General features: G+C 38.2%; 1 protein-coding gene across 2 annotated transcripts; it reads left to right on the forward strand.

The window, feature by feature from the left end:
- The first annotated feature begins 18 nt into the window (after positions 1–18).
- Positions 19–16,801, forward strand: GOLT1B (golgi transport 1B). 2 transcript variants are annotated; one of them, XM_036459147.2, is made up of 6 exons: positions 19–215; positions 9,580–9,671; positions 10,831–11,009; positions 11,880–11,961; positions 13,881–13,913; positions 14,296–16,801. In XM_036459147.2, the coding sequence occupies exons 1-5, from the start codon at positions 191–193 to the stop codon at positions 13,887–13,889; spliced, it is 387 nt and encodes a 128-aa protein (XP_036315040.1). In that variant the 5' UTR covers positions 19–190; the 3' UTR covers positions 13,890–13,913; positions 14,296–16,801. The 2 variants fall into 2 exon arrangements, with proteins under 2 accessions (XP_036315040.1, XP_036315039.1); XM_036459146.2 differs by lacking the exon at positions 13,881–13,913 and having other exon boundaries at positions 22–215.
- Positions 16,802–16,948: the final 147 nt, after the last annotated feature.

Below are 16,948 nucleotides of genomic sequence, written 5' to 3' on the forward strand. Positions count from 1 at the left end.
TTGGCTGATATCGGGAGCGGCTTGAGCCAATCGGAAGCCGCCTCCTCGCTGGGACGGGGGATGGCTGCGTGTTTCCGGAAGACGTGGCGGCTGTCTCTTGGGCTGTTTCCCGGCTTCACACTCGCATCTTTGCTTCACGCCCTGGGCTTCTCGAGGAGCGGACCTCATCCCAGCCGGGACCCCAGCAGCCATGATCTCCTTAACGGACACCCAGAGTAAGCGCGGGCCCCGGGGGCCCTGCTGGGAGCCCCACACACCCTCTGCCGGGGCGGGGGCGGGGGCCCTCCCGCCGGTTTCCCTCCAACCACCCCCCCACCCCACCCCACCCCGGTGCGGGGAAATGAATGAAGCTCCGCTTTGGGGACGGCGGCCGGCGGGACGGAGCTGGGGCTGCGGGAGCCGGCGGCCGGCGGGGAAGGGGCGAGGCTGGACCTGCGAGGCGGACCTGGCCTGGGAGGGAAGGCGGCGGCGGGGTCGGGGGAGGCGCCCGGGCCTGGGTAGGGGGAGCCCCGCGGAGGGTCTGGCTCGCGCGGCTCTCTCGCCCCCAGGGAGCCGGGCGCTTTGTTCCCGCGGACCGTCCGCCTCTAGACAAAGTTTGCTGTGGCGCCCGCGGCCCACTCTCGAGGACATTTCTCTGGACCTGCCTGTCGTGGGGTCCTCCTCTGCAAGTTTACTGGGCGGGGGGACGGAATTTTAACTGTCACCCATGGTAGGCTCTTTTTGAAAAGATGCCCACACTTACATATATGGAGTATGTGTGCCTCTTTGCCAGCAATGGAAAACGACCTTTCAAAAACCCCTAGAAAGAACTTCATTTTTTTTCTACCAGCTAATGCTTCCCCACTGGTCAAATGTCACTTGGCGTTCATTAAAGGATTTCTTTTGTTAATATTGTACATTTGTGCTTTGTGGCTTGTTTGGTTATTTTTAGCATATCTTTCTGCCTGCCTCAGAGTTCTTCAGGTCTGTCTTCTCTCTAAGGTTGGCAATACTGTGTGTTCCTTTTTCTTTCAATATAGCATCTCCACTTTTCACCAATCTTAATCATTTTTTATTTACCTTATCTGCCCAACCCTATGCTATCTTTTTTTTTTTTTTTTTTTTTTTGATGGTTGAGATTGTCTTTTTGTCTCATTTTGCTTAATCGGCCACGCCTTTTATTTCTTATTCTGGTTAACTTAATTGGATTTTCAAGATTTTAAGAACTAAACAGTCTGTTGAAGTGAAGATAATACTTCACCGTAAGTGCTCTATTTTAAAGTGGAGAATTAAGGTTTGGATTCACGCCATAGCGCACTTGAACTTGACAGAGCTCCTAAGGTCCTACACTCACACTGCAGGCCAGTCAGGCTGCCTTTCTGAGATGGGACCAGTCTGCACCTTAGAGCCACCTGCCCTGGTCCAGGAAGAGTGCTCATTTTAGTCATTTGGCCTCATGTGTTCTGATCCGAGAAAACCTAAGTATAGCTCTTTTAAAAAAAAAAAAAATTAGCAATATGTGCTTTCATAAAATCATTACAAGTAATTCCTAAGAGCTTTATAAGGTAAAGAGGAATCTATTTTTTTTTTTTATAAATTAAAGGAGACAAAAGAAATTTAATGTAATCAAGAAACAAGACTTGATCCCAGCCCTGCTGGCTTAAAAACCTTTGTTCTTTTTACTGTACCCTACTAGCATATAAAAGACGATATAAACTTTGAGATCTTAGAATGATGAAATTCTTCCAAAGCAAAAGTAGTTTCAACAGTAATATAGACACTTACCTTACAGAATCATTCATTTTTTTGGAGAAATTTTGTAGGATATTATTAAGGCCTATTTTCTTTATGAAACACAGTGTCCCATTCCTCTTGATTAAAACCCAAAATGAAAATTAGTTTGCCCAAGGAAATTAGCAGAATTACTGTATTTTTCGGACCATAAGACCGCTCCGGACCATAAGACGCACCAGTTTTTAGAGAAGGGAAATGAAGAAAAAAAGATTTTGAAACAAATAGTGTCCTAAAATATTTTATGTGCATTAAAACCCAACATCACAGTCATAAACACATGTAATCAACCCTGTAAAGTAAACAGCAGCATTTAGAACCATTTTAGAGCCGGGCAAGCACACACAGACCACACAGAGCCGGGCAAGTAAAAAAACTTTTTTTTTAAAGTATATGTGTAGGCTATATTTGGACCATAAGACGCAGGGACTTTTTCCCCCCACTTCTGGGGGAAAAAAAGTGCATCTTACGGTCCAAAAAATACGGTATGTACATTAATTGCTAGAGTGTACTTCTAATTCTGATTACTTAGAAGAAGTACTTAAACTCTACATAGCTTTTCTATCTAATTATAAAGTACTAGAGACCAGGTACACAAAATTTGTGTGGGGGTCCCCTCAGCCCAACCTGCACCTTCTCCAATCTGGGACCCCTCAAGGGATATCCACCTGCCCGGGCAGTCGGACCTCTCACAATCTAGGACTGCTATCTCGCAATCGCTTTCCTGCCTGCCTTCCTGATTGCCCCTAACTGCCCTCCCCTGCCAGCCTGGTCACCCCTATCTGCCCTCCCCTACCAGCCTGGTTGCCCCTAACTAACCTCCCTTTTGGCCCGGTCAACCCTAAAAGCCCTCCCCTGCAGGCCCGGTTTCCCCCAACTGCCCTCCCCTGCAGGCCTGGTTGCCCCCAACTGCCCTTTCCTGCAGACCTGCTCCTCCCCCACTTCAACTGCCCTCCCCTGCAGGCCCGGTCACCTCTAACTGCCCTCCCTTGCAGGCCTGATCGCCCCCAACCGCCCTCCCTTGCAGGCCTGTTACCTCCCAACTGCCCTCCCTGCAGGCCATCTTGTGTCCTCATGTGGGTGGCCATGTTATGTGTTGGAGTGATGGTCAATTTACATATTACCTCTTTATTATATTATAGGATTATTATTTCTCCTGAGTCCATGATTATTATATAGATAAAAATGTGAATTATTTATCCTGTGCATAGGCATTCTCTTATAATGAAGACTTACTATAAGGACAAGTGCCTGATTTACATCCTTCCAAAAACCAGAACAAGAGAGTTGGGTTGGAATATGGGCAGGATAGTAAACATTCTCCTCACTTCATTAAATTGATGAGGAAGATGATATGCTCTTTGCTGCTCTTCTGCCAAATGTTTTGGATAGAACAGTGGATTGGAACACAAAATGATTAATGAATCAAAAGCTCTTTGGATTTCAAATGGTGCTTGTATCGGGTCTAGTAATAATTAATGTCGTTTTTTAACATTATTTAAAATCTTGCTTGGCATTGACTTGTATTGACATAACCTTCAAACATGTGGTATCTACAGAACATGTGAAGTGCAATTAACAAGTTTTGCTTGAAAAAGTTTGTGTTTGGTTTGGTTTTTGTTGCAAAACTAGGGCTAAGAAGATGGCGGATGAAGAGCATATTCGGCACTGCATGCTTTACGAGTTCCAATTAGGAAGAAAAGCAAGTGAGGCTGCAAAAAACATCTGTAGCGCTCTTGGTCAAGATGCAGTTAGCGCCAGAAAATGCCAGCGTTGGTTTGAGAAATTTCGCGAGGGAAATTTTTCGTTAGATGACAAGAGTGGTCAAGGCCGTGTGTCCAATTTTGATCAAGAAGCTCTTCAAGCTCTTTTGGTGCAAAATCCTCAAATTACCCAACAAGAGCTTGTGGCAACTTTAAATTGTTCACAAAAAACAATTTCTAATCAATTGCGTGCACTTGGCAAAGTCCAAAAGTTTGGAAAATGGGTTCCTCATGAGTTGACCGATAACAACCGTAATCAAAGAGTCACAATTTGCAGTTCGCTCCTCTCTCGTCAAAACCGTTTGCCGTTTTTAGAGCAAATTGTTACCGGAGATGAAGAATGGGTGCTGTATGTTAATTTGAAAAGGCAGCCTCAATGGTTGGACAAAAATGAGGCTCCGCAGCTCACGCCAAAACCTGACTTGCATGCGAAAAAAGTGATGTTGTGTGTTTGGTGGAATTTTAAAGGAATTCTTCATTATGAACTTTTACCATCCAACCAAACCATTACAAGTGCAGTGTATAGTGCCCAATTGGAAAGGTTAGCCCAAGCTTTAAGAGAAAAAGAACCCGCACTGATTAATCGGAAGGGCGTAATTCTTCACCACGATAACGCACGACCGCATACTGCAAGAATCACTGCTGAAAAACTGCGCCAGTTGGAATGGGAAGTTCTCCCTCAACCTGCATATTCTCCTGATATTGCCCCTTCCAATTACCATTCGTTTTGTTCTTTGCAAAACTTTCTTCTTGAAAAAAAATTTAATAATGAAGAATGCCTCAAAAATGCATTGACCGAATTTTTTGCATCAAAATCACAAGAATTTTACAACAGAGGGGCTAAAATGCTTCCTGAGCGTTGGGCACAAGTAGTAGAAAACAACGGCAACTATGATTAAATTTTGTTGTATTGTTTAAATAAATTCGATTTAAATATTAGAAAACGACATTAATTATTACTAGACCTAATAAGTGTGTTAACTGCAGGAATTGGCCATTGGTCAAGTGATTTGCCAAGATTATCTCAGGATTCTGATTCTGAGAGAGGGTGGCCAACTACTGATCTCTTAAAAAATCAATAAAAACTTTTAAAAAGGCAAAAAACAATTCAGGACTGTTTTAAGGGATCCTATAATAGCATCCTCTTTCCCCCCCTCCCCCCAAAAAAATACAATATTTATCAAATGGGGTAGTGTGGAGCAGTTCCCTTGCTGCCACTAAATCTTTATTATGTCACACTAGGGACCCAGTGCATGAATTCGTGGAACTGTGGAATGCCTGCCGTGGGCACAGGGGCACAACTCAGCACATCCTCTGCACTCCCGCTGCTGCTGCTGCTGCTGTTTCAGTGTGCTGATGGCACCGGCCCGCTTGCACCCACTGACAGCGCAGAGCGATTGGGGACAGCACCAGCAGTGGGTATGAGCGGCAGCTGCTGCCGCAATCGCCCCTCAGGAGCAGGGAGAGGTGGAGAAGCCCTCAGGGGCGATCAGGGCTGGCAGCCACCACTCGTACCCACTGATGGAGCCGAGCAATCAGAACCCGCACTGGGTGCTGGCTGCAGGTGCGAGCAGCAGCTCCAGCACCATCAGCAGGTGCAAGTGGGGCTGTCGCCAGCAGCGGGTGTGAGAGGCAGCTGTTGGCCCCTATCACCCTTCAGGAGTAGGGAGAGTACAGAAGTGATCAGGGCTGGTGCCGAATGCTGGCAGCAGTGTTAGTGGCGGCCCCAGTGCCAGCAGCAGGCAGGAGTAGGGCCAGTGCCCACAGCAGGTGCAAACTGCTAGGTGAGACTACAGTGCATGGGAGCAAAGAATTTCCAGTAACCACCAGATGCTCACCCAAATGACAGTGACCAATGCCCCATCTGGTCCGGCACCCCCACTCACCTGCTCCACCATCCCACCGCAGCCAATGCCTGTCATTTGCCGCATTTTGCTGCCAACACCCACCATGTTCCACGCATACACCCTGGTGGTCAGTGCATGTCATAATGACCAGTTGACCAGTTGTTCAGTTGTTCTGCTGTTGGTCTATTTGCATATTAGCCTTTTATTATATAGGATAGCCTGAAATTCCACCATGATATTCATTTGAGTTAAATTCAGTTGATATTCACTTAAGTTTTTTATTCTGAAATTTTCTATTTTTAAAAAGGCATAGAAAGACAGTCTGCTTTAAAATACTTAAATCAGATATCAAAATGCTAACAGTAATTGCCACTGAATTAACCATATTTTTTCTTACAAAATTTCTACAATAAGCTTTTTATTTTAGATAAATTCATTTTATTAGATTGCTTTTATCAAATTATTCATGAAACACAAATACGAGCAAGAGGAATGAAGATTTGATAGGGCCTAGGAGGAAGATAAACTTATTTTACAGGGCCTGATTCTGGTAGTGAGAGGGCAGCTCTATGTAGGGGTTTAATAACTGGGCATATGAATGCTCAGGCACAGGGAAGATGAGAAAAAGGCACAGTGAGGTCCGTTGGAGGCTTTTGACCCCTTTACATCAGGGAATTCTTAGCAACATCATGCTAGTGCCAGTTTTGGAAAAGATTACAAAGATCTGCTTGACTACATTGGATAAAGTGGTAGGAATGTTTTGATTTCCATGTTACAGTTGTTCAAACTGTGAAGTATTATAGACTGGATTTCAATTCCCAGCCTGATGGCACACCACCACCAAGTGCCATTCCCCACCCCTGCACCTTCCCCCACTTACACACTTGCTGATTCTGTGGTCAAGGGTAAGTAACAAATCTCTCTGAGTCTCTGGCTATCCATATGAAACTTGGGGCTGGTGCTACCTTTTGTCTCACAATTTGTAAAAGAAATTATAGCATAATTGTACAAACATTTCATTAAACATAAAAACATAGACATTGTCCTTTTCATTGAAGTCAATTTTTTTAAAATACATTTTATTGATTTTTAGAGAGAGAGAAACATCAATGGGCTGCCTCCTTCTGCACATGGATTGAGCCCACAACCTTGGTATATAACCTGACAAGGAATCAAACTGGTGACCTCTTGGTGCGCAGGAATATGCTCAACCAATTGAGCCACACTGGCAAGAACTGCAGTCAATTTATAATAGTTCTCCTAACACCTACTTAGTTATATTAGGTAAGCTAATTATATTAAACTTGGATCAACTTAAGACGATTCCCCCAGAAGTTCAGTGTACTCCAATGACCTTGAGTTTCATCTAACCAGACATTTAACCTGAAAATACTGTGGAAAGCAGGATGGTATAATGGTTAAGCACGTAGACTTTGGATTCAAATATGCTTGAGTTCAAATGCTTAAGGAGAAGTATGACTTTAGGCAAATTAAGTCAGTTCTCTAAATCTCAACTTCTGGGCTGTCTAAAAGAATTTAATGATACCTACCTTGTAATAGTATTGAAAGGATTAATTTATGTAAGGTATATAAAGCACCTTATAATGGCTACTTCTATAAAATTCTCAATACATAATACATGTATTTTCATATTTCCTTTCTGAACAAACATCTCACAATTTTGGTGTAATTAGTATAATTTGTGAAAACATGGGAATTAGTCATTTTCATTTATCTCAGCTGCCAATGATTAAATCCTACCTAGTCAGTTATTTAATGATATTTTACTTGCTCTTATGTCCATATTTTTCTCTGGAAAATTATGTCTGCGATATAAAATTATTTTGGTAAATTTTTTCAAATATCATATTTTTAATATTTTTTGTTTGTTTGTTTCTTTGTTTTTAATCCTCACCCAAGAATATTTTTCCATTGATTTTCAGAGAGAATGGGAAAGGGAAAGACAGAGAGAAATAGTAATGTGAGAGAAACATATCGATTGGTTGCCTGCTGAATGTGCCCAGACCAGGGCCTGGGGAGGAGGTGAATGCACCCAGACCAGGTCCCCAGAGTAGCCTGCAACTTAGGTATGTGCCCTTGACTGGAATTGAACTCGATACCCTTCAGTCCAAAGACCAATGCTCTATGCACTGAGCCAAACCAGCTGGGATTTGGTAAATTCTTTTAAAGCATTTAAGCATGAAAGTATCAGCCTCAAATTTTCATAAAATATTAGTATCTGTGGAATACTTCTGAATCCTTTTAAACTATGGGAGAAAAAGATACCTTTATGGACAATAGTAGTTAACTGTATCAATTTACAAGTAGAAAATGTATTGATATAAATTTTAAATTCATCAAAACATTTTACACATGCCTTATAATTTTTTTTAAGTAGCTATGACCTGGATTTTACCTTTCTGGAGCCGAGGCAAAGTGATTAAGATCAGAAATCATTAATAGTGCATTTAAAATTGTGTTTCCAAAAATATTTCTGCCATAATTTATTATGTTATACAGTTAGTGCTTCTAGGTAAAATGAGGATTCGTAACTGTTTCCTGAAAACAAAACTAAAATAATCAAGGAGGTGACTTAGTGGATTGATTGTGCTTGGTAGTATTAATAGAAAAGTACAACTGTAAACAGTAATCTTAGGAAGTCTATTCTTCAAACTATAAAAGATTAAGTCCTGGAGAATGTAAAGGCAATAAAATTATTGGTTTTATACAGAGACTTCAAAGCTTACACTTTGTTCATTAAACACATACGTGGACAAGAGGAATGAAGGTTTGATAGTGCATAAGAGGAAGATAAATTTATTTTGCTGGGTCTGATACTCAGTACTTAGAACAGTTGCTTGCATCTAGGAGTTGATCAACAATTTGTTTCTAAATGAAAGATCAAAAACCCAGAACATTAATTTTAGATAAAACAGTGTCCTTTTAAGCGTTGGAGAGGTGATTTAAGGACTCGGACTAAATATGGGAATGGATTCATAGTTTAGATAAGTTTGTAGAAAATAAATCCATAATAAGCCACCAAAAAGTTAAAAGTGATATCTAACCTTTTGAAACTTAACTTTTGAGGAGACCACTACCTGATTCTCAAAGTATTTCCTATTGCTACTATATAATTGTATTGACCTACTATATAAATTTCTAATGAGTTATAGAAGGAATTAATTTTATAGGGGAAAGAAGGAACTGCAGATATCATCTATATAAATAATAGTTGTAGAATATAAGAAATAAATAGCAAAAGTAAACCCATATTTTTATTCTGATGCCAGAGGGATTCTTAGAAGGGAAAAATATATATATAACCAAAATTTTAGAATTCTGATTTATCTTTCTCTAATATGGTGCTTTTAAGAAATGTTCTCTTATATAAGAGCTAGAGGCCTGGTGCACGGATTTGTGCACCAGTGGGGTCCCTCGACCTGGCCTGCGCCCTCTTGCAATCTGGGAGCCCTCAGGGCATGTCGGACTGCTGGTTTTAGCCCAATCCCCACAGGCCAGGCCAAGGGACCCCACCGGGCCTCTAATCCCATCTAATAAAAGAGAAACATGCAAATTGACCACACCTTCGCTACACCAACAGGCCAAGCCCACCAGCCAAAAAGGAGCAAATGTGCAAATTAACTCAACCAAGATGGCGGTTAATTTGCATATTCAAGACTGAATAGAAGGAAGCCAAGCACTGTAGAAGGGAGTGAAGCTGCAGAGAAGCAAGCAGGGTGGCTGGGCTGTGGAGAAGGGAGGGAAGAAGATGGGGCGGCCTCAGGAAGCCCTATTGCAGCAGGTCTCTAGAATTCATATAAGATCTTTGGTTTATCTCTTTCCTCTCTCCCCCCTTCCCTCTGAGATTCATTAGTCTGTCCCATGTTTCCATGCCTGTGCATTGAGTGTCTGCCCCTTGGTGGTCAGTGCGCATCATAATCACCAGTTGAATGGTTGAATGGTCACTTAGACTTTTATATATAGATTAGAAATTTCCACTTATATTTTAAATTTCAAAGAAATTATTGATGTTAATTTGTTGTAGATCTTAGTGAATGTCATTATAAAGTTAATCTCCAGTTGGGGACCTTTTTTCCTTTTATCATCCAAAAGAAAAACTAAAGAATTATCTTAGTTTACAAAGATTTTAATGGAGCTACAATGTTTCTCTAACTTTAACCATATAACTTACATTGCAGAAATTGGCATGGGATTAACAGGATTTGGAGTGTTTTTCCTGTTCTTTGGAATGATTCTCTTTTTTGACAAAGCACTACTGGCTATTGGAAATGTGAGTTTTCAATATGTATTTTAATTAACTTCATAAGAAAAAGTTAGCCATAACTGAATTCTTGCCTGCTATTGAATTTAGGTGAAATAATTCACTACTAATCATGTAAAAATTTCTATTACATTCTTTTTTTTCCATCAGGAATGAAATCCATTAGCTTTCTGTTTAAACAAAGGTAAACACTTAATGAGGTTTTCTAATTCCATGATTATGTTAAGTGTTTGATATGTGATTTACAATATTACAATAGCATAAGTCAAGGCAGCCTCTAAATAGAAGTTAAAAATAGATGACTTGGGACATCTGTAGTACTTTCAACAATAAAGGTTTTTTTAAAAAAAATAGATGACTTAATAGCCCCCGTTGAATATCTTTGACAAGTGTATATTACCATTGGACTTTTAATTGCAAATTGGTAAATATAAAGGAGAGCAAAATCATTCAAAGTTGATGTTACAATAAATAATGTAAACAGCTTAACCATTAACTTATTAATCAATTTATATATATATATATATGTGTGTGTGTGTGTGTATATATATATATATATATATATATATATATGTATGTATGAAATATTTTTCAATAAAGAAAGTTAATGAGGAAAAACAGGATTTGGGAATAAAATGTGAGGAAAAACAAGTTTTCTAATAGGTCACTATTTCTTGTCTACTGTCTGAAAACATGCAAAATATATGTATATTTGAGAACACATAGTTGTATTTTTATTCCTGTTGCTACCAGATATTCTGGCTTCGCATGGTTTCTTCTTCTATCACCTTGGCCAAGTCAGTATTCTCCCATCCACAGGAGTTCCTATAGCCTCGGGTGAAGTTTGTAGAACTAGGAGCATCTTTAGGTGACATATTTAGTGGCAGCTTCTCTTTTGTCTTGCCATTCATCTGTTTGACTAAGCCATCTCCATCTAGCTTAACCCTGGGAAAGCCACTGCTGATGCTGGGTTGGTAACCTCTAATCTTTCCTGTTTCTTAGCCCACTCCTTGGTTCTGCTTCTTGGTGTGCATTGTAGTTTTCTCTGCCCAGTTGTCCACAGTGAAAACTAGATGTGCTCCTTTTTTAAAAATATTTAACTTTGACCTTCAAATTTATGTAATGTGCTTACTTACTTTTTCTATGTTGCGTTTTCTTTCTTCTTTAGGTTTTATTTGTGGCTGGCTTGGCTTTTGTAATTGGTTTAGAAAGAACATTCAGATTCTTCTTTCAAAAACATAAAATGAAAGCCACAGGATTTTTCCTGGGTGGTGTATTTGTAGTCCTTGTTGGTTGGCCTTTGATAGGTATGATCTTCGAAATTTATGGATTCTTTCTTTTGTTCAGGTAAGGAAGTCATTTTATTTGTTTCCTTTCAGTAAAACAGTATGTCAAAATCCACATAGTTATATCAGCATGAGTAAGAAGACTATAATTTTCTTAAATGGATTTTTGTTTACACTGAATCTTTTATTATTATTGTTTTAGATAATTTAATCAACTATAAACTGTTTTATTAGGAGTGAATAATTGCCTGTTTAGGACTATGAGTTATCTTGTAAAATATTTTAAATTTAATAAAATTAATTTTATTAGCCTTTTAAGGCACTGTCTTTATGTTTGCTATTTGAACCAACTAACAGTGATAAATAGATATATAAATATACCCAACATTTTAATATGTAGAACCTGATACTGCATAGTGACTGCCACATAATGGAAATTTCTTTAGTGCTTATACATATTAGAAAATTTTGTACTATATATACTATGGGAGATTTTGGTCAATTAATATTTTACAAATGCTAGTTACCAAGTGAATAAACAATAGAATGTAATGTAAGAAAATACCTTTAAGTAAGATTGGTTTAAAATTTTATTCAGGGAATGTATATTGTCTTCTATCCGTAAGGCACCATATTACCCACAGGAGACTTAAATATGAATTAAGTGCCAAGTCTGCTTTAAAGAATCTCATTTTTAATATAGAAAGTATATAATGAAACTAGTAGAACAGAGTAGTAATGCTATAGATAGGAATATATGTAAAATTTTATAAGAACATAAGGAAAGAAGGAATCAAATCCTGGGAGAAAAGTTAACTGAAGTTTAAAGTCTCTAAAATATTCAAATTTTGACAGGACCTTTTTACTTAATTGGCAGTTGATTTTGGTAATAAGGAGGGTACAAGGACAGAGCTGTTTTTTCTTCTCCCAGGGGCTTCTTTCCTGTGGTCGTTGGCTTCATCAGAAGAGTGCCAGTCCTTGGGTCCATCTTGAATTTGCCCGGCATTAGATCAGTGAGTAATCTGTATTTAAAAATATAGTCTCTAACCCATCAAACTACTCCTCAGTTCTCTTTACTTCCAGAAGTTAGAGCAATTGATACATGATTAATTGATGTTTTTATTACAATATAAATGTTTGCATCACATAGATCATGGTAACCATGAATACCAGAGAAAATAGTCATTGGTAAATCTATAAAGCCTGGCATTTTATTTCACTGTATTCCTTTTTAATACTGTTCTCTATTTTTTAATACAACTTGGATTGATATGCTTTGAGAGTTCAAGGTACTTTTCAGGTAACTTTTATGTCCTCTCTAATTTTAGAAGCAATAATATGAAAATGATATCATTATTTCTTATGAGTATCTTCTTTCTTAGACCATCTCATCAAATGAGGTGTATTAAGATAATTAAATGGAACACTGTTATACTGAAAGTCAGATGATAATTTCTGTTCCCCCTGTATGATTTGAACACTCTTATCAAATCTGTTTCTCCATATTTGTGAGCATAAAGTTATTTATAGATTTTTGAAGATGTTTCTAGAGAGAAAGGCCATAATATTTACTGAATTCTCAAAGAACTAAAAGGTACCACTATAAATCCAATTTTTTTTTAATCCTCGAGTGAATTGTAGAATCAAACTAGCAACCCACACAACCTACATATTAGAAGTTACCTTTGAAGAGGGAATGTTGTGCTTTCTCACCAATAAATTTACCTTAAAATTCTAATGAATCTTTTGAGTACTTTCAAAGCAACTTTTAGTTTCAGGGTACCAGTCACTTATTTACCATGATATAAAGTAACATAAAAAAAGATGTTGGAACCTAGGCTTACAGGGATATATCCTGATTTTATTGGCATTGATCTCCAAACAATAGTCAATGCTGTTTATACTTAGCATGGCTTTTGGAATTACTAAAACTTCTAGTTATAGAATTGTAATAATTATTCATATCCTCAATTTAAGGATACTTCGATATTTGCATAGATGGACACCCAATACTATAAGTTATGTTTCCTATGAGTATTACTTCATTATAATAAAACTAGAGGCCCAGTGCCTGAAATTGGTGCATTGGCGGGGGGAAAGGGGGAGGGCAATGTTTCTCAGCCTGACCTGCACCTCTCCAATCTGGGACCTCTTGGGGGATGCTAGCTTAGGCTTGATCCCTCAGTGCATCCCTCTTGCAATCCAGGACCACTGGCTCCTAACTGCTCACCTGCCTGATTGCCCCTAACTGCCCTCCCTTCTGCCTTCCTGCCTGATCACCCCTAACTGCCCTCCCTTGCCAAGTCTGATCGCCCAACTTGCTCTCCTTTCCGGCCTGATTGCCCCAACTGCTCCCCCTTGACAGCCTGATCACCCCTAACCCATCTGCCTGACTGCCCCTAACTACTCCCCACTGCCAACATGATCGCCCCTAATTGCTCTCCCCTGCCAGCCTGATCGCCCCTAACCACCTCTCCCTTGGCTCCCGCCACTGTGGCTTTCTCCAGAAGGAAGGCAAGACAACCAGAAGATGTCTGGTCTGGTCGACCTGGTCTAATTAGCATATTATACTTTTATTAGTATAGATGCTTAAGTGAAAACATGATTAGTGAATTGAAAGAGATGATTGCTAGATTTGATAGTATTATAGATTTGATGGTTGCATGACTTTTAATATCTCCACTATTACTTTGCTTCAATATTTGTTTGCATCACCATCTGGAATGCTTAATATTTGGGATGGAGTAACCAAAGTCAATAACCACTTACATGTATATGTATTAAAATTATAAATTTATGCTTGCATCCTTACATCAGTTTTTAATGTCATTGCCACTTTCAGTCCATAGTCCAGTTACACAATTAAAGTATTTTTAGTCAATAGCTGCTGTTAATTATTGTACTTAATGGACTTAAATCTGTTTGTTCAAAGACTACATAGGCCCAGAAGAGATCCACAGTCATGGTCAGTTGAAATATCTTATTGGGTTCATTAATGAATGAATGGCTGTGACATTTCAGCTTTTTAATTTTTTATTTTTTTGTTAAGCTATCAGCGTCAATGTCATTTTCTCCTGTGTTTTTATTCATTGTGTTGTATTTCTCATGTGGCACCTTTACAGTCATATGTATAGCATGTCATGCAAAAATAACTTTAGAAAAAAAATTTTTTATACACATTTATGTGTCAGAAGATGGTGGTGAGTAGTACTGGGTCAATCATTGTCAGTCATACCTTAAAATTCCACAAATCTTGTAAAGCTGAGTTTTTTCAATGAACATTTAAAATGTTGATGTAATATTTAACAATGCTGAAGGCTTTCTCTTGTCTGTTTCTCTTCTTGCAGTTTGTAGATAAAGTTGGAGAAAGCAACAATATGGTATAACAACGGTCCATTGAAGACTCATTTAAAATATTGTATTATTTATAAAATCTTTTGAAGAATATCCAGGACAGATTAAATTACATGAAATAGCTTGTAATGTTCTTTACAGACATTTAAAATCTATACCTACAAAGTACCAACAACAGTTAACAAGGAAGCAATGACAACAGGCTTCTAATCAGGTGTTGTAAGAAGTCAGCAAGCAAACTGAAGAAGGTGAAATCTGTTACAATGCATATTGAAACTCTTGAAGGTGATTTTTATTGTTTTTCCACAAAGTGCGAAACAACCATCTTCAAAGATGTATGGTGCCTGGTTCCTTTTTTTTTTTAATTATTATTTTGAAGATTCAGGGGCACCCATAGGCATTTGCTTCTTAGAAATGCCCACTGCAACTGGGAAAGTATTTCCACTTGCACCGTGTCTCCAAAAATGATGCATGAATTAGATTGGATTATGTCATGTCATTTTAATGTATTCAAACCTAGGAAACCCCAGTTTTGATGAATGATCACTTTTTTTGGTAAACATGGTGAAGGTAAAACTTTTGCCAGTCTTCTGAGTCTTAATATTTTAAAGCCAGATGAAAATATGAATTAGATGTTCTCTGTTGGAATATGCAAAGGTCATTATTACTAGCTTTTAGTTTCTAAATTATAGCTGACTAAGCATTTCTTTGGTCAGCAGCACACTCTGGAAATACTCTTACTTCTTGGGAGTCTTAAGACTGTATTTATATCATTTGTTACATATAGCCATTTAACAAAAAGTATTCTTGACCATGAAGTAGTCTGTTACGTAGTTTGTTTCATTGAATAGGGTATTATTTAAAACATTAATTGCAAACCAAAAGGATTTTCCTGTCATATGTAGATTTTTTTTTCCTTCTATTTAAAAAAATTAGCAGTGGTTTATTATGTTTTTTACAAACTAAAATAACTAACTTGGTAAAGTTTACTTTAAAACACAACATGTTAAAAGGTTTAACTTACGGCTATTTTTTAAGGGCTATCCATGTAAGCTGAGTATCCCCTTATTTTCAGCTTTTTCATAACAAAAATCAATAGGTATGCTTCACATGATCACTCTTCATCTTAAGTCACAGAGGAAATATCTGAGTTCACATGCTGAGGCTGTTTTACTATAATTAAACTGGTTGTTATTTCTTAAAAATATGACACTAAAGAAATGATGTGTTGTTCTTTTCTACCGTTGCTGCTTGACGGGCAGAAAGAAACTGGCTGTTTCTTCATTAGTAGTTTTCCACGGTGGCAACTTTTGTGGTGGATGAAGGGACACATTTCAGCAGCCATAGAACTATCTGTTTTGCCACTAATGAGTGCACTACTAATATTTACTTTTTTTTTTAATGTTAAAGCTTTTTAATACATGAAATCATAATTGAAATTTGTGGGTTTTATTTGCAAACATGTCTACAAAATATTACAGCTCATTTTACTTTTAGTGAAATCTTTTGATGCACAGAGAACTCCCAATCTAGCTCGATGAAAGGAAGGCAGACTTGGTGTATAATCTAATGGTTCAGTCTTGTGGATTACTGTGTTTTTGGTACTGGCATATGATTTAAGATATAATCTGTGAAATAATAGGTGATATTGATGAAATAAGACTCCTACCTCAATAGTTCATGGAATATTAAGAGACTTAGTATTGTGTCTAATGTTCTTCAAAAATAAAATAAAATCCTTACTTGGAGAGTGTCAAATATATTTTGGGGATTAACTTATACAAGTTGCCCTGTAGGACTCTGTTATACATATTTTTGACTGACCCATACTATTTACAAAGACTAGGTCATTCTACTTTTTAGGGCAAAAATAGTATCTGTTAATGTAAGGAACATCTGTATTATTTAACTCTTTTGTGGACATGAATTTCTACCAAAATGTTCTTTGCAAAGTATCAGAGCTCTCTTTTTCAACAATCTTATTTCAGAAAGCATTATCAGACAGAAGTGTGTAAAGGATTTATTAATCCGCTGGTCCTTAGTAAGATTGAGAGGCTGGAGCAGTTTTTCAGTTTTATAGAGTCCATGTTTAATCTCAAATGTGAGTTTGGGACTGCATGGCAGCATTGTGTATTTCTTATTCAGAACCATTGAGGAGTCCTTATTTTTAAACATACTAGTCCTCCATTATTTCAGTTTTCAGTTTTTCTAAACCATGTTGTTTTTTCCTTTCCAAAATTAGCCTTCTGTCCAAGATTATTGCTATAAAGATGGAGGAAAAGGTGTAATTCTACTTAGCCTTAAGTGTATCTGTCATTGTTCAGATGTATTTTCTGTAACAGAAACCTATTTGGAATGTTTTTCTTTTCCCCTTATAAATTGTAATTTCTGGAATACTGCTGCTTTAAAAAAGTCTCACAGTCAGACTGTCTGATCTAACCATTGAATATTGTAAATACACTTGTCTTATCTCTCAATAAAAGGATACTTTTCTATTAATTGCTTGTTGTCTTACTGAGCTGGGCTCCTACAACACAATTCCATGGACCAGATGGCTTAAACAACAGACATTTATTTCTTACAGTATGGATGCTAAGAAGTCCGAAATCAAGGTGCTGGCAGATCCAATTCCTGCTGAGGACCCTT

The sequence above is a fragment of the Pipistrellus kuhlii genome, unplaced genomic scaffold (assembly GCF_014108245.1).
Source record: "Pipistrellus kuhlii isolate mPipKuh1 unplaced genomic scaffold, mPipKuh1.p scaffold_m20_p_3, whole genome shotgun sequence".
In the NCBI taxonomy this organism is placed as follows: Eukaryota; Metazoa; Chordata; class Mammalia; order Chiroptera; family Vespertilionidae; genus Pipistrellus; species Pipistrellus kuhlii.